The sequence below is a fragment of the Leucopleurus acutus genome (assembly GCF_964270905.1).
Source record: "Leucopleurus acutus genome assembly, chromosome: 1".
In the NCBI taxonomy this organism is placed as follows: Eukaryota; Metazoa; Chordata; class Mammalia; order Artiodactyla; family Delphinidae; genus Leucopleurus; species Leucopleurus acutus.
The window spans coordinates 126,519,951-126,542,147 of NC_139142.1; the positions used below are offsets into that span (position 1 = coordinate 126,519,951).

The window sequence follows — 22,197 nt, forward strand, 5'->3', positions numbered from 1 at the left end:
GATTGGCTAGAAAGTTGTAAAGCATCGATTGAATTATTTCAAATCCTTTTTTATTTAAGAAAGGCATAAACATTAAGATACAAAAGTTACCTGATTATTTTTAGAGAACACATATTCACCATGTTTTCTCCTGAAATGCAGCCAAAGATGAAGAGATAATTCCTAGTTCTATAATTCGTTGAATTGCTGTAAAAATGAAATGTCTTTGTTTCTAAGTTTTAAACAACGTAAGGTTGGGGAAATGAGAAAACACACTTAAATTCTGAATCTAAGGCAAAGCAACAATGCAGTACAGATGTGAATATGTTTTCAGATACAATTTAGAAAAGCAATTATTAAGTAAAATGTCTGAGAGAAGTGTTTAGATTTTGATCTACCTGTAATGAGTACCTTGGTATGGATTCTGTATATGGCACAATTGGAGCATGAAATGGTCCAGAAAGTTTTGAAAAATGACTAAAATTGATCAAATGTATTTTCTTTTTGTACTCTGTTCATTCATTCCTAATTTCTACCTACCTTCTTACCTCACCGTCTCATATTGAATCCTGCATTTTAGTATTCTCTCTGGCATTCCAGTGTCTGAAAGGCAAACTGTTTTGTATAAACCTTCTCATCCTCGTCTATTTGTTTATATTTAATTTGTGAATCTGATTTTTAGGAGGAGGGATGGAGAGAATTGGGAAGGGTAGCTGGATTGGTGAATGTTTGCACCCTGGACTGCTTCATCTCAGGTTTTATTCTCAATAAGTCATTTCTGAAGTCTATTCAAATTGCCCAGGTCTGACTGTGTGTTCTTATCAAGGATAATGAGATCCTTTCTCGGTGCCATAGCTATTCTGCAGGATTGATTGGGAAGATGCTTATATTTCTGATGCCTGTCACAGGAAGTTGGTGCAAAGTTAAGATGGAATAAGTGATGAGATAAAGACTGGGTTAGAAAACTGATTACAACTGGGAACTCGCTAATCACTGACCTCTGTAGGGATCCTCTGGTTTATCACTAATCTCACTCACGCTTGGCATTTTCCTGTGCTGCTGCTTCATCATTCATAGCTGTGTGAGTAATCTGGCACAGAGTGAACAAGAGGAGGGCATAGAGAGTCCAGCAGCTGTGCTTGTTGGCACTAGATATTTAAATATCTTCAATGTAGCCAGCAGCGTGCTTGGCACAAATGTTAGCCAATAATACTTAAATAAATTGTTGTGAAGAAAATAGGCAAGCATTTATGTTTAAAACCCTCCCTCTCTTTCCTTCCCTTTAAAAAAAAAATCTGTTAGTTTGAGTTCCTTTTTAGATTTTTTTTCATGTAAGTTTAAACAGGTTGCTACCAGAATGAAGACTGTAGTTCTGATATTTAGCATCATCCTAGGTTCCTTCAGAAAAGAATTTCCAACTACTTTATAAGCATTAATTAAATTGTGCAGGCCTGTGTGAGGTACATGTTACTGAGTTGGTTTTCCTAAAAGAGTGAGTTGGGGCCATTGATGTCAAGTGACTTGTAACTTGCCCAGTTCACTCAGTGAGAGAAAAGCAAGAGCCAAGACATGAATCCAGTGATCAGAATTCCTAAGTCTCTGCTTAGATATACTCAATGGCATTACAGGTTTCCACACTTTGTAGGATAGTATTTTATGTTTCTCCAAGTGGTCACTGTGATTCAGATTATATGAAACCTTTGGTAGTGTTCACCCACAGAAAGGGAGGGAAAGCTTCTCTATAAGTAAAGAGGATTAGGTAATTAATGAGTTTTCAGAGATACCCAAGGGGGAGGAGGATATTCTGCTCATAAAACTGTGATCAAATTTAGATTTGTGGCCAAATATTTAGATTTGCCTATGTAAGGATTTTATATTGTTTCTCTGAAAACTAAATATAGAAAAACTCTCATGATTTATATACTGAAATATTACATTTTGAATCATGGTAATGTTGATCTAGGTAATTTTTGAAGCATCCAGGAATTCTCTTTCTAAGTTAAGCCTTTATCTTTTGAGAAAAACAGTCTCATGCTGCTCGTTTAAAACGTAGTGATGCAGTTTTTTATTTAATAGATTTTGAGTTTGAATGTAAATCAATATGCCTGAATGAACATTGAGATAATACTGGCTTTCAGTCAAATAGGGAAACTATTTGTTCTAATTTGTGCTGTTATTCATAAAGTCAACAGTTATTTCTTGAGTAATATCTACTCATTGAAATTACTAAATTTTGCTGGAAATTTTCAAGTATTCACTGGACTGCTGCAGAAATAAATGCTGAGCCAGCTACATCTTCCATAATATCTTTTTCTCTAGTCATTCCCTCATAAAAACATTATTTTGCATTGGTAGGAAAAGAGCACATACAGCTAAGAGGGTATATAGGTCAGGTTTCTCCAGCCAGTAGATTGAGATCTACAGGAGATCTTGAAAATTTATTGTCATATCTCAGAGCTTCCTTCAATCACTCCTTGGTATTAACAGGATGAAGAATACAGCTAGCAGTGCAACCAGCAGTGTAAGTAAAGCACCTTTCACAGTGCCTTGCACGTAATAGCTAGTCAGCAAATTCCAACAGCAACCTCAAGACTTTGAGAGTGAAGAAGAGGCAGTGGAAGCGTCCTACGCTGCTGTGTACCCTAAGGAAGGTTCAGCAAAGCAGCTGGAGAGTTCGTGAGCCAAAGTTGGTCAACAAAGTAATGCCATGTCTCCTGGGAAGGGGTGTGCTTTACTTTCCCCACCATACTCTGTCAAATGTGTTGAAAGCAAGTGGGCCTCAGTACAAAAGCAGTCATGGATTCTAGAGCACAGCAGCTGGAGCAGTTCCCCAAAGGAACTGACTTCAGGGAGTTAGTTACATTCCCCAAAGTAGGAATTCTGCAAGGTGTGTTCTCATGGCTGGCAGAGCAATTAATTTTTTAAAAATTGTTTTAAACGTATACAGACAAATCCCTGCATTGGCCACACAAAACAATCTCTCAGGATGTCATTATGTAACCTCTGATCTTGTCCAACTTTATTCTTATAGATTAGGAAACTGAGGCCCAGAAAGACATGATAAGAATAAATACTTTTATAACAGGCACTTGAAGCAAGAGTAACATCATCATGTGCCCTTTGTGAGAACTGAAAAGAATAGCTATTACCTGTGAGTGTAACCAGCATAACTGCCCATGTCTCATTATACCCAGAGCCAACCTCTGGAGTAGTTGGGCTTTGCTGCCAGTTATTTTTGGAACGATTTGTCATCATTCCCTCTTTCAGCTGGAATACGTTTCATATGCAGTGCTAAATCAGTTGATTGGTAGAGGTTGCTTGGAGGGCTCAATAGAGAAAAAATTTTATACTGTATTTGGGATCCACTAAATGTCTTTATATATGATTAGAATATAAGAATTGTGTCCTAAACCTCCAATGGAAAATAATGCAGTATAGTATGCTGTTAAGAATTTGGTGTCAGATAGCCCTACATTCTAGTCTTTCATCTACTTAGTCTGTGACCTTGAGCAAATTATTTTTCCTCATTAGTGCAATGGGGATTTAATAGTATGTACCTCAGTGGGTCAGGACAATTAAAGCCATCACTACCTTTCATCTGGATTATTTCAGTAAGTCTTCTAATTGGTCTTCCTGCTTTCATACTTGTTCCGCCATAATTTATTCTCCACACAGCAGCCACAGTGATACTTTTAAGATGTGGATCATCTTTTCAATAAAACAGTACTGAAGTCAATTGGATATCCCTACAGGAAAAAGTTGTACCTTGACCCCCTACCAACATAAAAACCAAATTCAGATTTAAGTGTGTGAAAGATTAAGCTTTTAGAAAAAAACATAGAAAAATAAATTTGTAACCTTGGAACAGGCAGAGATTCTTAAACAGTGCACACACCAAAGAATGTTAACCATAAAGGGGAAAATGCACAAATTGGACTATGTTAAAATGAAGAATTTATGTTTATCAAAGATACCATTAAGAGAGTGAAAAGGCAGCCTACATAAAATATTTATATAGCTACAATAAAAGGTTTTGTATCAAAAATATGTGGACTCCTACAAATCAGCAAGTAAATGACAAATAATCCAATAGGAAAAAAGTGAGCAAAAAATGTGAATAACCATTTCACCATAAAACACCTGAATGTCCAATAATCATGAATTCATTGTGATTCACCAGTAGTAACTTGGCTGCTAAAAATGTCTGTTAAGTCTCCCACTGCATTAATAAACAGATTTGCAACAAAAGAGCTAATCGTTACACAAATCTCTTTACTAATAAGAATGCTGCAATGTTATATAATATTCTGCAGTTTTTATTTTACTGTTGGAAATTCTATTTTCTGAGAGTTCTCCCTCACCATCCTTACACTTTGGCTTTTTAGTGTTATTCTTAAAATGTGGGTGATACAAAGTAGAAGGCAATCATCAGTGGACCTTTTTTTGGTGAGACTCTGTGTTCAAAGTAGTACTGCTTTGGGTGGGAGTTGGACGAGGTATCCTCTGAAGTCTCATTGAAAAATGAGTCTTTGATCCTGGGAAAGGTCATTTGGTCTTACTTGGTATTTATAATTACTCAGAAATGATGTAGGGGTCCCTTAATTCACCTGCACTTCAAGGAGTTTCCAAAATCGGAGTTTACTTTTACCCTGCTTAAAATCTGAACCCTTACAACCAGGGTTCCCCAAATTGGGTGTGGTACATTCCATCAACATAAGTGACCTGCCAAGAGGATTCCTGTCATTTCGACTCTTTCCTCCACTCCTCTGGGAGTGGACATGCCTTCAATTTTTGAGGTGGAGTAAGCGTTAGAAATTTCTGGTCATGTTCTTCCTACCCCTCTTTCCTGGGGCTTCCAAGTATTTAGCATAAATTCAGATAGGTTAGGGTAACGTGATGAATCAAAGATGAAATTTAAAATAATTTTATTTAAGGAAATGTGAAATCCTGCATTTACAATAGAAAAATCACTTATATAAGTAAAGGATAGGATGACTTGGTTTCTGTGGTTCAATTTTTTTTTTTTTAATCTAATTTGTGCCCCAAAAGGTAGTATGACTGTTAAAATAAAAAAAAACCCAGTATATTCTTGACGGCACTTACGGAGTAATGAAATGCAGATAGAGTTGTAAAGGAAGGCAGGTTTCCCTGTTTCTCTTCTTTTGTGTCTTCTTATATTTCCTTTTCTCTTTGACATTTTGTGTGTTTAGTCCTTACTTTCTATCCCCTTCTTTTTCTTTTGCCGATTAGGGGGAAAGGGCATTTAATTGCTTTTGAAAAAAAATCAGTGAGCTCTATCTCTCTATCAGATGAAAGATGGGATCCTCTTTATATTTGGTTCTCACCACACTAGAAACTTCCAAGACTAGCTAGATTCTCACTCGTTAGGCCTTGGGCAAAGGAAGCGTGTTCAGCTCTGACCTTAGAGTTTACTCAGGTGTTTGATCAACTTGTCCGAATCAGTGCATATCTGTTTTATCCTTGAGACTGATTGTTCCCACAGCCTTCGGATGGCATGATCTGGGTCTAAATGAAAAACAATTGACAACTCTTAAGCTGTGCGTAGGGCAGAATACAGCTTATCTCCCAGACCACTTTTGTTTGAAAATCACTTGCCTTAAAAGGCTGTATTGTTCTCACATGGGCCACCTACTCAGAAGACCCATCTTCTGTGAAATGGTGGGTAGTTTCATCTCCACCTTTAGTATGATCAGAAGGTACGTATTACTCCATTCAGGTTTGAATAGGGGTCCCCTTCCTCGTTCAGTAGGCCTTATGGATTGTGTCAGCCCCAGGCAATTGTCTGTACACTCTTCTGGAACCACCCACAGTGTGTTTTGGATCTGAACCTCCAGACACCTGACCTTAATTGTGAAACTTGTTTTTCATCCAAGTAAGGTACAAACTTTTCTACTTCTTGACACCTATTAAGGGCACAGGCTTGGGTCTTCATCTCATAACCCCACCATCTGTCAGATTGACTAACCCATAAATGTTTGATGGAATTTATCAAACTCAAATTCTTCCATCTAGTCAACTCTTGGATATTTGTGATTGGGTTGGGGAGGAATGGGTTGGCGAGGAATGGGAATGAACTGTGCCTGTCAATCCTCAGCCTCAACTTGACTGTTGATTGTGTCCTATGCCAAAAGAATGTAGGTAAAATATCTTTTGAAGAGTTCTTTATAAACTAATATTAACATTAGTTTGTATTTTTGGAGCTTAGGCAAGCAATGGAGAGTTGCAACTTACTGTTGTGAAATGTATGTTTTTGCTACGGAACAAAACAACTTAGAATTCTCTTTTTTTTTTTTTTTTTTGCGGTACGCGGGCCTCTCACTGTTGTGGCCTCTCCCGTGTGGAGCACAGGCTCCGGACGCGCAGGCTCAGCGGCCATGGCTCACGGGCCCAGCCGCTCCGCGGCATGTGGGATCTTCCCAGACCGGGGCAGGAACCCGTGTCCCCTGCATTGGCAGGCGGACTCAACCACTGTGCCACCAGGGAAGCCCAGAATCTTTTTTTTTAATTCCAAGAAAATGTGTTATAATAATGACTGCCTCAAATAGTTCATACATCTTATACAAACAACTGGGTAAAATAATTTCTTGAATCAGTAATTTGCTATTTCTTGAACAATTGTTATAAATCCTATCCAAATTAGTCAAACTCGAGTATCTGTCATATCTTGAGCATTTCTCAGTTTGGGGTCAGAAAATACTGAGTCTGATTAATGTAAACCATGTAAGTCTAGGTACTCAAAATACTTTTGCACACAAAATACTTATTTATGAAATACGTGTTTGGCTTGATATACAAATATGTATATAAATGTATATCTTTCAATACATGTTGCTCTTCTCCTAGTGTTGAGGTTCTTTTCTTAGGGTGGAGTCTAGAGACTCCCAGAATGGAAGGAAAATCAGTGAACTTGGACAGGGAGAAAATTGTCATTTTTATTTTTCCAGTCTCCAAGTAAAATTTAGCATTTCCTTCAATTTTGAATGAGGGTAGCAAAACAGTCCTGATAGTATCTATGATTTTTATCGCTAATAGAACAGATATTCTTATAGTATAATATAGTTGTTGCAGATATCTTTAAACTGTCATTTATGATTTGAAATTACCATTGTTACTAGGCCTGGTTCTAGATCTAACTATTTAATGTGTTAATTAAAAGGCACATATATTACTATGCAGCAAATTTCTTTAACATTTTAATAACATACCAGTTTACTTTACAATACTACATATTTTGCTTTGTACTTTTAAAAACATTATTGTGAAGACTGCCAAAGAGGCCCAGGATGCATACACGCCCACACACAAATAAAACCCCTCTGCTAGAATATCCCAGTAAAATTTTTATAATATTTTCTCATAGGTGTTTCAAGAGAAATTAGATATACATTAAGTTACTAATAGTTGATAAATTGTATTCAGCTGATGTTTACTGTTAAAATTGTCCACATACTGTAATTTATGTATAATATTTATGTAGAAGTAGTAACCCCATAATACAGTAGTCAGAAGTTTTTCTTATTTGTCAGACACCTAACATTAAACAGAAAGACATAGGATTCATTTTAATTCATGAAAAGAGTTCTTGTGAAAAGTAATTTTGAAAGAATTAAAGATTATTGTCTTTTAAATCTCAGACTGAGTATGCATTATTATATTTCAGGAGTACCCAGACTTCTAAGTCCCTAAGAAATAAATAGTTCCTAACAAATTAAAGGTGAAATAAAAAATGTATTTACATTTTGGAATCTCATTTGAATTAGGTTCATTGTCGTTTTAAAAACAAACTACCAACTTTCCATTTCAGAAGGAACTTTTACTTTGAAATATTTTGAGCTTATATTAAATGAGTTTTCATTCTCTCTGGTTTGAATATCCTCTGTGAAAAGAAGTTATTTAGAAATTTTAATAGGCACAGGAAGTAAGTTTTAAAACTTGACATTTTCTTAAACAGTCTATCTGATGGGTAGCCTCCACACAGATACTTAAATTAAGATTGTATTTGAAATCTGTACTTTATTTAAAAACAGACCTAATATTGATCTCTCACTCTGTTCCCTTTACCACCTCAACAATTTAAAAAAAAAAAAAAGATTCCTTACTAGTGTATTTGAGTGAAAGTATAACAGTTGTTGCTTAGTTTCAAGTCTTTACTGGTTGTTTGAGATAACGTTTCAGGAAGAATTTACAAGGTTAAAAGGGCTTGGTGAGTATTTCAACTATTAATAAGTTGATAGTGTATTGTGAATGACAACTCATTGGCATAGTCTTTTTTTTTTAAACTTTATGATATTGGTTTAAAATGTTACTGTCTCCCAATTCTGTCCTGGCAAGTGTTTGAGACATGATTTGTTGTGTTTTTCTTTTCATAAATTTATTTATTTTATTTCATTTTATTTTTGGCTGCGTTGGGTCTTTGTTGTTGCATGCGGGCTTTCTCTAGTTGCGGCGAGCGGGGGCTGCTTTTCATTGTGGTGTGTGGGCTTCTCATTGCAGTGGCTTCTCTTGTTGCAGAGCAGTTGCTCTAGACACACGGGCTTCAGTAGTTGTGGCTCACAGGCTCAGTAGTTGTGGCTCATGGGCTCTAGAGTACAGGCTCACGAGTTGTGGTGCACAGGCTGAGTTGCTCCGCGGCGTGTGGGATCTTCCTGGACCAGGGCTCGAACCCGTGTCCCCTGCATTGGCAGGCAGATTCTTAACCACTGTGCCACCAGGGAAGCCCCATGATTTGTTTTTAAAGGCAACATTTTCTTAAAATTGAAGACATATACTGAGAATGATTTTTAACATCTCATAAACTTGTTTAATGTAGTTGATTAATAAAGTACTACCTGCAAATCATAGATGTGGGCTGTTCTTTATTTTTTCCCAGTGATCTGTCTGCCTGTTATGGTGTGTTGGCATATCCCTTCAGTCTCTTCCATATTCTTGGTCTGGCAGGGAGGGGTGTGTGTCAGAATTGCAAATGCATAATCCTTTAAGGATTTTGTGAAGCCACATTCCAAGAGTTGAAGTGTAGAATCTAAAACTGTGAGATATCACCTTGATTTTTATAAGCGGTCTTACTTGTGAAAGATATATTTAAAGAGTTAGAAATGTTTTTCTTTTTAATTTCATATGTGTATTTTGCAAATTAAAATTCTTTACGTAGAACATACTACTTGGTGGTGATAATGTGAGGCAACTAGACCACATTAATTAACCTGTTCTCATAAATCAGCATTTTTATGTGTTGGCATTGCTTCACGTGAAATAGGTGCTTCATCAGGAACAGACAGTAAGTGCGTCTTAAGACATACGCTGTAATATCCTAATGGGCCCAGAAATTATACTCTTAATTATTAAAGTGTTTTCTAATAACTGACTTTGTTATTGGAAGAATTATTTTGTATATCTAAAGGTTCAGTAGATGCCAAGTTCAGGTTGTAAGATTTCTACATCAGTTGGCCAGTTGAATACATCAGTGGGGTGCATACGTCAATGAAAATGATAGAGTATTACTACATATGTCTCTAAGTTTTTTTTAAATTATGCACCCTATCGGTAAACAATTTTCAGCATCCCATCTATGTGTGCAGTTTTTTAAATTAATAAACTATACATTTTTATATAATCACAAGCTGATATCTCAGTGTATAGTATACAATTATGGTGACTTCATATAGCCTCAGTAATTTTAAATATTTTGGATAACTTGTCAGATTTAATTACATTGTCTGTTTTTTACCCTGAAATGAAGAAAAAGAATTAGCTGTGCCATTGTCATTTTTACTTGTATCTCTATCTTTGATATTAACATCAAACTGTGATCCTTGCAGAAATCTTTTTAAGCAACATGTCTATTTGTGAAAGACTGTTTAGTTTAAAACTATATACTATTTGAAAATTGGCTTTACTGAACTTACTTAAACTCATGTGTATTGAAAAGTAAACGAGTAAGAACACTACTGTCAATTGTCAGCACTGTGAGACACCTGCTCTCCCTCTCAAGCTGGCCTATACCATTCCTGACACTTAGCCATCAGCTTTTGAACTGTAAATATAATCCCAACAGGAATTCTTATACATTTCGGGGAAGAGTATAAATTGGCATGACAACTTCAGAGAAAGGTAATACTTATGAAGTTGAAAGTGTGCATTGTTTAACCCAGCAGTTCCACTTCTTTGTGTCTATCCTGGAGAAACTATTATGTGTGTATAGGATGTGCAAGTATATTTGTTTAAGCATTATTCATGATAACTAGAAAAAAAAGCAGAAACTGTTTTTCTATTTTTCAGTAGGAGAATAGATCAACTGTGGTTTTATTTGTATAATGGGACATTTTATAGCAGTAAAAAATGAATGAACTAGGTGTTTACTTTTAACATATATCTCAAGATGTATACCATGTAACCCCATCTGTTTAAATGTATTCAACACAAATAGTAATGTATATTGTTTGAATACATGAATATGTACTAAAAGATTCAAAATATACATGGGAATCATACCAGTTTTATGATAGTGGTTACCTTGTGGTCTAGGGTGAGATGTGAACTGTATCTTTACTGTTTCAATTTCTCAGAGAGAGAAGGAAAGGGGAGAGTGTTCAATCTGAAGCAAATACGGGAAAACATTCTCACTTGTGGGTATATGAATCATACTATTGGCTCTATAGATATCCATGCTTTTGAATTTTTTTTTTTCATTATTTCACGTGACTTGAATGGTAGCAAGCTTTTTAAGTCTTATTTATTGGATTTTTGTCTTCTTGTTTCTCATTGGTTCTCTGTACTTCCATGAATGGTCTAGAAGTTGAATTGACTGTGTGTCAGTAAATGAGGATTTTTATATGGAGCTATTTTCTTTGTTTTACAGGAAAAACTTCAGAGAGGGGCTCATTTTCCCTGTACAGCAGAGATACTGGATTACCAGGCTGTCAAGTAAGTTAATAAATAACAAAAGCAATGAGATAATTTTTTAACACATAGATAAAGACTTTAACAGAGGAGGTAGAAATTTATCCAATTTATTTCACCATTATTTGTGCATTTAATTTGTGACTAAATGTGGTGGGTTTTTAGTAATTAAACATATTTTCTTTTTTTCTGCTCCTCTGCTTAAAATGGTTTCCCTTCCACAGTTCACCAGATTTTCTTTCTCTAGCATCAAAGAATTTCATAACTCACCTCCATTTTTTTTTTTTTTTTTTTTTTTTTTTGCGGTATGCGGGCCTCTCACTGTTGTGGCCTCTCCCGTTGCGGAGCACAGGCTCCGGACGCGCAGGCTCAGCAGCCATGGCTCACGGGCCCAGCCGCTACGCGGCATGTGGGATCTTCCCAGACCCGGGCACGAACCCGTATCCCCTGCATCGGCAGGCGGACTCTCAACCATTGCGCCACCAGGGAAGCCCTCACCTCCATTTTAACTGGAGGCAAAGTAGCAGTTAGCTTCCTACCTTCTTCCAAAATGCTTATTTCTGAAAATGATGTTTATTTCCTCATGAAAAGAACAGTGTTGCCGATAGAGTACAAGAAGAACATAAAATTGCTCTGTGTAGCTTGACCATCCTATGTTAAACTTACTAATGTTGGAAGTACTTTCATTTCAACCTGTTACCAAACTCAGGTCTGGCTGCTTGCTGCTTGAAAATCAATACCTGAGGGGCAGGTGCTGGTAGAAAGGAAGATTGCTTTTAATCAGACAGCTGGCAGTCTGGGGAGAAGGCAGACTTGTGTCCCCCTCAAAACTAACTCCGAAGATTCTGCTCAGCCAAGACAGTTTTTAAAGGGGAAAAAAAGAGCAAGTAATCTCAGTTAATCATTGAGATAAGGGAGCAGAGTCATTGCCATCCCCCACTGCATGTAGTCTTGTTGACTTCTTGTGATCTTTCTTTAGATGCTGTCTTGTTCACAAGTTTGTTCACACAGTTTGTTCATGAGATTACTAAAGGGGAAACTAGGGGAGAGGTCTGGTCATCTGTTAATTACTTATTCTTCATTTCTTCTTCTTTGATCTATGGGAAGAACCAACAGGTTAGGCAAGGTATTGTGTCATCAAAAGATCTGAAAACTGCTTGGGCCAGAGATGACCAGACCATGGTGAGTGCCTGGTTTAAGGGTAGTTATAATATAGCTTTGCTAAAGTAACAAGACACACGGGGTTTCCTGTTGAGGGCAGTTTCTTGCAAAGTGCTACTTGCAAATCCACATCCAATTTTTTGAGCTTCGTACAGTCTCTTTGACTTGTAATCTTTCTTTCAGCTCTTGCATATTACTTAGCATGTTGCATTTGTACTAATGGCCATTTTCTCTGCTTCTTTCCCCACATCTTTACACTGAGAATCCTAAACACTCAGTTTGCCAGATTCCCATCAGTGTCAAGCCAGAAAGCATACAAAGGAAAGGCAGAATATATTAAATTAGTTTTCTGCTGTCTGCATGCCTTTCATGAGACCCACCCTAATTTTAGACATAGGCACTTAACTGTCATACTAACAATATTACTTCATTTAATACCTACCCCCTAATTATGCCTTTCAGAATCAGAATACCTAGGTTCAAATCCCATCTCTGTGAGTTTCTGACCTGTGGTTCTAAGACAAGTCATTTAACCTTAAATCCCATCTCTGTATTGACTTCTTCATTTGAAAAATAGAATTAGCAATTTTTTCCCACATACTTTGTAAGTCTCTGAAGGCTAAACTGCATGTACTTGAAAGGGAAAGACAGTATTTTACAAAATGAATGCATATTTTAAAATGTTTCTATTCATATAACCCACCAATAAAAGCTATTCTGAGTCCTTAATATTATTTTTAAGAAACCAAAAAGATTGAGAACCACTGGTCTAATGTTAACACTACTGCTAAACTTGAGGAAAAAAAACTGTTGTAAGGTCTTTGAAATTACAGCTGAAGCTGTTAAATTATTGTTAATGCTTATATTAATTAATGAGTTTTCACTTAACATTTTTTATACTCCCTTGGCAAAGGTGTTGCTATTTAGTTAGAATCAGTGATAAGCTCCATTTATGTAATTCTCCAATTTTGCAAAGATGAATCTTAACAGTTTTTTGTTTGTTTGTTTGTTTTAAATGTTGAGCCTTCTTTTAATTTATTTATTTTCATTTTTGGCTGTGTTGGGTCTTCATTTCTGTGCGAGGGCTCTCTCTAGTTGAGGCAAGCGGGGGCCACTCTTCATCGCGGTGCGCTGGCCTCTCACTGTTGTGGCCTCTCTTGTCACAGAGCACAGGCTCCAGACGCACAGGCTCAGTAGTTGTGGCTCACGGGCCTAGTTGCTCCGCGGCATGTGGAATCCTCCCAGACCAGGACTCGAGCCCGTGTCCCCTGCATTGGCAGGCAGATTCTCAACCACTGCACCACCAGAGAAGCCTGACAGTTTTTACCAGTGATTAATATGTGTTTATACCAGATTTAATTCTCATATCAAAACATTTATTTAAACCTAGATGCATAGCACTCTAATAATAATTGTTATCATTTACTGAGCACTAACTAAGCCAGGCATTGAATACACATTTAATCTGCCCCCCCTCCTTTTTTTTTTTGGCCATACCCACAGCCCATGGGATCTTAGTTTCCTGACCAGGGATTGAACCCAGGCTCTCAGCAGTGAAAGCCCGGAATCCTAACCAGTAGGCCACCAGGGAACTCTCCCACATGTACTCCTTTTAACAGCACCCAATTTGCAGGTTAGAAAATGAGTGTTCTCCAGAGGTATCAGTAATTTGCTCAATGCCGTATACCTAGCAAGTGGTAATAAACCTTCTAAACTCCTGCTTGATGTTTTTAGCCTTGATGTAATTATACTGCAGGTAAGAATCCCTTACCTCCCTCTCATTTTAATTTGTTCAGTCATGGAGGGGCCTGAGAATTTCTATTTTTAACAAGTACCCCAGGTGATTTTAATTCACATCGACTGGGAATTATGCTTTGAGACACCCAGTTCCTCTGTATACTCCAAATACAAGCACATATGGAGTATTAAAAAAGAAGAAACTGTAAGATTGCTTTTTAATAATTTTTTATCACATGTTGGAGAGATCAGGCAGGCCTAAGGAAAAGAGAACAAGGTTACGGTAATGTATGATATGTAAAATAACAATATTCCTGTATACAGGAAGATTTATAGGTATTCAAGTCAGGGAAAGATTTGTTTTTGAAGAATTCATGGAAGCAGTGCATGGGCCCCAAAGAGAAAGCCCAAAATTCAGCACAGATGAGAGAAGATTATACTGCAACAAGGATAAATAACATCAGTGAAGACCAGAGGGCTCTTAAAATAAGTGAAAGTATTCCTTACTGTGAAAGGAACAATGGCTTTGCTATTTATTACTGTTACTTAGCTCTGGCTATGCTGTAGTTGCCAGAAGTTATGATGGTTCACACCAGCTGATTTGAGGCCTAAGTAGTAAACCCAGGAAATTCAAGAGTTTAAAAAGATGTATCACTCCCATTCAAAGAAAAACCTGTATTCCAAACTGTATTTATTGTAGTGGGTCAGAGAAAAAAAAATACACCAAAACAATTAATAATTGGCTGCCATTTTATCTTACCTGTTCACAAGCAACATAATAATCTTAACCACACAATGATACCAAAAGAAAATATAAATAGTGACTACAAAATTATATCCAAACACAACTTTGAAATCATTTTTCTTCAACAGAATCCCCAAGGAACATTTAACTCTGCTATTAATGTACATAAAATGCTGCTGACATACTGCAAAAATCAGGCTAATTTAATAATGCCTGATGGGCCTTACTTCATGTTAAGATGATGTAATAATATGTTGCTAAATGAGTCTCCTCATATTACCTTCACGGCAATGGCATAACTGATGAGCCATTAAAAGGAAACTGGTGTAGCAGTGTTACTGGAAACATTGATAGATCATTCTGCAATTGAATTTTTTTTTTTTTTTTTTTTTGCGGTACGCGGGCCTCTCCCATTGCGGAGCACAGGCTCCGGACGCGCAGGCCCAGCGGCCATGGCTCACGGGCCCAGCCACTCCACGGCACGTGGGATTTTCCCTGACCGGGGCACGAACCTGTGTCCCCTGCATCGGCAGGCGGACTCTCAACCACTGCGCCACCAGGGAAGCCATGCATGAATTTTTTTGGTTCAACACAGAGCATAGAAGCCAGCATCTTTATTAACAATAGGTATGGGGGGAGGGATAAATTGGGAGGTTGGGATTGACGTATACACACTACTATATATAAAATAGATAACTAATAAGGACCTACTGTATAGCACAGGGGACTCTGCTCAGTACTCTAATGCCCTATATGGGAAAAGAATCTAAAAATAAGTGGGTATATGTATAACTGATTCACTTTGCTGTACAGCAGAAAGTAATACCATACTGTAAATCAACTGTACTCGAATAAAAATTAATTCTAAAAAAATAAGAATAATATTAACTGTCCAAAAAAACCCCCAATAGATATAATACTTTAATAACTGTCACCATGAAGTAAAAAATCCTTTTATGATTATGACAGTTTGTCATTGCTGCCTCTTAAACTTAAGTGTTTATTCAAATTTGTGTAAGTTTTTTTCAGTCTTCAGCCTAGAAGAGGCAGTCTTGTTTTTTCCCCAAGGGACTCAATTTTCATCAGAGTTAAGACATTATACCCTTGAAAAAAATAACAGTTAACTTTAAAAACTCAGTTAACTGTTACTTAGAAATTTACCCATACCATTTGCTTCTTTAAAATCCTCTTTTTCCATTAGTCAATCTCATTATATACAGACATTTGATAATGATAAAAGTCAATACATAAGGAAGATAAAAAACAGTGATAAATGTGTATACACCTAATAACAGAGCTTCAAAATAAATGAAACAAAAATCAGTATAATTAGAGAGATAAATTCGCAGTCACAGTTGAAGATCTGAATACCTCTCTTAGCAGTTGACAGAATAACTAGACAAAAATTTAGTAAAGACATAGAACTAAATGAACCATATAAACTACTGTGACCTAACTGATACTTACAACATTCTGTTCCCAACAACTGAAGATATAAATCCCTTTCAAGGGTGCATGTTACACTCAACAGGATTGAACAATGTGCTCATCTTTAAATCAGTGTCAATAAACTGAAAAGGTTTAAAATCATACAAAGTATTTTTTCTGACCACAAACGAATTAAATTAGAAGTCAGTGATTTACCTAGAAAAACACCAAATATTTGGAAATGAAAGGACTGTTTCATTTAGACATGGGCATATCTAAATAACCCATGGTTTTGAAAAGAAATCAGAAGGGAATTTAGAAAATATTTCTAACTATAATGAAATATGATATAGCAAAATTTGTTGGTGCAATTAAAGCAGTGCCTTGGAGAAAATGTGTAGCTCTAAATGCTTGTATTAAAAAAGAAGATCTACAGTACATGACCTGAGGTTCTGCCCTATGAAGCTAGAAAAAGAAGCACAAAATAAGTGGAAGGGAGAAAGCAGTACAGATAAGAGCAGGAATCAGTGTAATATTACACAAATAATAGAAAAAGCTAACAAAGCCAGAATTTGATTATTTGAAAAGACCCATAAACTGAATAAGTCCCAGCTAAACTAAGTAAAACAAAGGGGGAGAGAGAAGGAGGGGAAAGAACACTAATTACCAATATCTGAAATGGAAGAGAGGTTATCACTGTAAATCATATATACATTAAAAGAATAATAAGGAAGTGTTGGGAATAACTTAATAAATTTGACAACTTTGGTGCAATAAGCAAATTTCTTGAATATTACTTACCAAAAGGGGACAAGATGAAACAGAGAGTTTGAATAGCTCTCTATCTATTAATACAAGTAAATTCATTTCAAAAGCTTTTTCACAAAGAAAGCTTGACTGTCATATGGTTTCATTGGTGAATTCTTTTAAATGCTTATGGGGAAAAATAATACCAATCTTACACAAACTATTTTAGAAAATAGAGGAGGAGGGAACACTTTGCAGCTCATTTTACAAGGTGAGCAACACGCTGATCTTCAAAATGCACATGTGGTTTGTACCAGAAGTGAAAGTTTGGCTTAATTGTTGAAAATCAGCCAGTGTAATTCAACACATTAACAGACTTAAGAAGAAAAACATTTCCAAAGATGTAGAAAAAGTATTCAACAAAATCAAATATCCATGATAAAACCTCTCAACAAACTCAGCATAGAAAGCAGCTTCCTCAGTTTGATAAAAAGACTTGCATGAAAGATCTATAGCTTTTTCTTTTTTTTTTTTTTTTTTTTTTTGCCATATGCGGGCCTCTCACTGTTGTGGCCTCTCCTCTCCCATTGCGGAGCACAGGCTCTGGACCACGCAGGCTCAGCGGCCATGGCTCACGGGCCCAGCCATTCCGCGGCATGTGGGATCTTCCCAGACCGGGGCACGAACCCGTGTCCCCTGCATCGGCAGGCGGACTCTCAACCACTGCACCACCAGGGAAGCCCCAGATCTATAGTTTTTAAGTGTAATTGCATGCTTAAAGGTGAAAGACTAAATGTTTTCCCTCGAATATTAGTAACAAGGTAAGAATTTCCACTCTCATTACCTGAATTTTTTGTCCTAGCCAGTGTAATAAGGCAAGAGGAAAAAAGGCATAAAACAGGAAAGGAATAAATTCAGCTGAATTGGCAAATGATATGTCTATGTACATGAGAAGTCCTAAGGAATCATCAAGAACACTTCTAGAATTAATAAGTACTTTTAGGTATGTCAAAGGTTATATAGGCAATCTCAAAAAGTCAATTATATTTCTATATACTAGCAGTGAACAATTAGAAATTGAAATTATCAAAACAGTATTGTTTAAAATGGGACCTAATCAAGCTTACAAGCTTTTGCACAGCAGAAGAAACCATAAAAAAAAGAAAAGACAACCTACAGAATGGGAGAAAATATTTGCAAATGAGGAGACAGACAAGGGCTTAATCTCCAAAATACACAAACAGCTCATCAACTCAGCAAAAAAACAAACAACCCAATCAAAAAATGTGCAGAAGACCTTAATAGACATTTCTCCAAAGAAGACATAGAGATGGCCAGTAGGCACATGAAAAGATGCTCAATATCACTAATTATTAGAGAAATGGAAATCAAAACTACAATGAGGTACCACCTCACACTGGTCAGAATGGCCATCATTAAAAAGTCCACAGGGGCTTCCCTGGTGGTCCAGTGGCTAAGACTCTGCACTCCCAATGCAGGGGGCCTGGGTTTGATCCCCAGGTGAGGAACTACATCCCGCATGCATGCTGCAACTAAGAGTTCTCATGCTGCAGCTAGGAGTCCACATGCTGCAACTGCATGCTGTAACAAAGATCCTGTGTGCTGCAACTAAGACCCGGTGCAGCCTAAATAAATAAATAAATATTTTTAAAGTCTGCAAATAACAAATGCTGGAGAGGGTGTGGAGAAAAGGGAACCCTCCTATACTGTTGGTGGGAATGTAAGTTGGTACAGCCACTATGGAAAACAGTATGGAGGTACCTCAGAAAACTAAAAATAGAATTACCATATGATTCAGCAGCCCTACTCCTGGGCATATACCTGGACCAAACTATAATTCAAAAAGATACATGCACCCTGAATGTTCATAGCAGCACTATTCACAATAGCCAAAACATGGAAACAACCTAAATGTCCATCGACAAATGAGTGGATAAAGAAGATGTGGTACATATATACAATAGAATACTACTCAGCCATAAAAAAGAACAAAATAATGCCATTTGCAGCAGCATGGATGCAACTAGAGATTATCACACTAAGTGAAGTAAGTCAGAAAGAGAAACACAAATACCATATGATACCATGTATATGTAGAATCTAAAATATGGAACAAATGAACCTATCTACAAAACAGAAACAGACTCACAGACAGAAAACAGACTTGTGGTTGCCAAGGGGAGGGAGAGGGATGGATTGGGATTTTGAGGTTGGGAGATACGAATTATTACATTTAGAATGGATAAACAACAAGGTCCTAATGTATAGCACAGGGAACTATATTCAGTATCCTGTGATAAACCATAATGGAAAAGAACATAAAAAAAGAATGTATATATGTATAACCGAGTCACTTTGCTGTGCATCAGAGATTGGCACAATATTGTAAATCAACTATACTTCTATTTTAAAAAAAACAGTATTGTTTATAGTCACATCAATAATTATAAAATACAGAGGGATAAATTTAACAAAAGATGATAAAACTTCAACAATGAAAACTATAAAATATTGCTGATAGAAATCAAAGAAGATCTAAATAAATAGAAACATGTACCATGTTGATGAATTGGAAGACTCAGTATCATTTAGATGTTAGTTCCACTGGGCTATAGATTTAATGGAATCTCAGTCAGAATTCCAGGAGGCTCTTTATAAAACATTGACAAGATTATTTAAAAGTTGATCTGAAAAGGCAGAGAATTAAGAAGAGCCAGGAGAATCTTCGAAAAGAAAGGAAGAAGGACTTTACCTGACTTAAAGACTTCCTGTAAAGCAATACTAATCAAGACAGAGTAGTTTTCATATAAAGACTGACAAATAGATCATGGAACAGGATAGAGTCCAGAAAGGGATCCATCCCTATATGGCAAATGGTGTTTGATAACAGCACTCCAGCAATTCAGTAAGAAAAGAAACATCTCTTTTTAATATATGGTGCTGGGACAACTATAAAACAATACTAAAAAAAAAAAAAAGAACTTCAACTCTTAACTTATATCATAGACAAACATAAGTTTGAGATGGATCATGGACTTAAATATGAGCTAAAATAATAAAGCTGCTAGGGAAAAAAATAGATTAATATCTTTACCACTTCAAGATAAACAAAAATTTTTTACGGAAGATATAGAAAGCATAGAACATAGAAGAAAAATTGATGAATTGAACTTAATTAAAATTTAAAGCTTGCATTCATCCCAGAACACCATCAAGAAAAGGAAAAGAGAAGCCACAGAATAGAAGGTATTAGCAACACATTTATTTGACAGAGGACTTAGGTGTAGACTATATAATGATTCCTGACAACTCAGCAATAAGAAAGAAGCAATCCAATTTTTTTACAGCAGACACTTCACAGAAGACAATATACGAATGGGCAGTCAGCACGTTAAAAAATGCTCCACATTGTTAGCTGTCAGGTACATGAAAATTAAAACCACAATGACCTGACTGTACACACCTACCAGAATAGCTAAAAATTTGTTTTATTTTTTTTTAATTGAAGTAGAGTTGATTTACCATGTTGTGGCAATCTCTGCTGTACAGCAAAGTGACTCAGTTATACCCATAGAGACTTTTTTTTTTTTTTTGCGGTATGCGGGCCTCTCACTGCTGTGGCCTCTCCCGTTGCGGAGCACAGGCCGCGGACGCGCAGGCTTAGCGGCCATGGCTCACGGGCCCAGCCGCTCCGCGGCATGTGGGATCTTCCCAGACCGGGGCACGAACCCATGTCCCCTGCATCGGCAGGCGGACTCTCAACCACTGCGCCACCAGGGAAGCCCGAGACATTCTTTTTTTATATTCTTTGCTATTATGGTTTATCACAGGATATTGAATATAGTTCCCTGTGCTATACATTAGGACCTTGCTGTTCAAAATAGCTAAAATTTTTTGAAAGCTAAAGTTAAAATTGCTAGTTGGACTGTAAAATGGTACAATGACTTTGGAAAACTGTTTGGCAATTTCTTATAAAGTTAAATATGCATCTACTCCATGACTCCACAGGTTTACTTCCAGGTGTTTATCCAAGAAAAATGAAAACATAGTTCACCAAAAGCTTTCATCAAAAATGTTCATAGCATCTTTATTCATTATAGCCTAAAACTGGAAACATCCCAGTTACTCATCAGCAGGAGAGTGGATAAATGACCTGTGTTATGTTCATACATTGAATGCTATTCAACAATAAAATGGAATGATCTAATGATCTCAATAATGTTATGCTGAGTGGAAGAGGCCAAATCTCAAAACTACGGTATGACTCCATTTATATGAACAGCTATAATAGGCAAAACTCTCCTGTGTTGATAAAAATCAAATCAGTGGTTGCCACTGGGAGAAGTGTTCTACTGTGAAGGTAACTCATTTCTGAGATGACAGAAATGTCTTGTGTCTTAATATGCATTCATCAAAACTGATTAAGTGGTACACTTAAGATCTGAACATTTTATTGTATGTAAAGAACAGCTTAGGGGCTTCCCTGGTGGCACAGTGGTTGGGGGTCCAGCTGCCGATGCAGGGGACGCGGGTTCGTGCCCCGGTCTAGGAGGATCCCAAATGCCGTGGAGCGGCTGGGCCCGTGAGCCATGGCCACTGGGCCTGTGCGTCCTCCACAACGGGAGAGGCCACGGCAGTGGGAGGCCAGCATACCGCAAAAAAGTAAAAAAGAACAGCTTAGTTTTTTAAACAATTAAATGAAAAGAAATATCATTTATAGTAGCATCTAAGAAACTTAATTTAAATACTTAAGAGTAAATGTTAGAAGACATGGAAGACCACTGAAAACTGCTAAGCAAACAGTTTGCTTGGAGAAATTTTAAAAGACCTCAGCAAATGCAAAGATGTACCATGTTCATGAACAGGAAGACAATATTCTTAAAATATCAGTTCTTCCCAAATTGATCTGTAGATTAAATGCAATCCCGATTATAACCCTACCAAGATTCTTTGTGTTTGTATAGGAATTTACAAGCTAATTTTAAAATTTCTTTAGAAAAACAAATGACCTGGAATACTAAAGCAGTCTTGAGAAGTGAAGAACAAAGTTGGAGAATTTATGCTATCTTACTCTAACATAAGACGTAGTATAAAGCTGTTGTAATTAAACAGCATGGTACTGGTGTGATTGAGAAATATGACACTGGTATAGAATAGAGCCCAGAAGTACACCCACATTTATGCAGTTCATTTGATTTTCAGCAGTGTTTGTCAAAATATTCCAGTGGGAAAAGAAAAGATTCTTAATTAAAAGTGCAGTAACAAATGGATATTCATATGGAAAATTATGAATGTTAGTCCTTCTCTTACACTGAAAGCAGAAGTTATTCAAGATGGATCCTAGACCTAAATGTAAAAGCTAAAACTACAAAGCTTTAAGAAGAAAACATAGGAGAATCTCTCTTCAATTAGGGGATAAGCAAAGCTTTCTTACACAGAATACAGAAAGAAAAAAACTGTAA

The 22,197-nt window shown here is 36.7% G+C and overlaps 1 protein-coding gene across 4 annotated transcripts in view; it reads left to right on the forward strand.

The window, feature by feature from the left end:
- Positions 1 to 22,197, forward strand: part of TCF12 (transcription factor 12) — a 383,916-nt gene that overhangs the window by 249,116 nt on the left and 112,603 nt on the right. For 3 of the 4 annotated variants that reach the window (XM_082846531.1, XM_082846532.1, XM_082846533.1), the window contains one exon: positions 10,856 to 10,920. In XM_082846531.1, the coding sequence (XP_082702657.1) occupies positions 10,856 to 10,920 (65 nt within the window). Of the gene's footprint in view, positions 1 to 10,855; positions 10,921 to 12,003; positions 12,079 to 22,197 lie in introns of all 4 variants that reach the window. The other variant, XM_082846535.1, reaches the window with a different exon arrangement.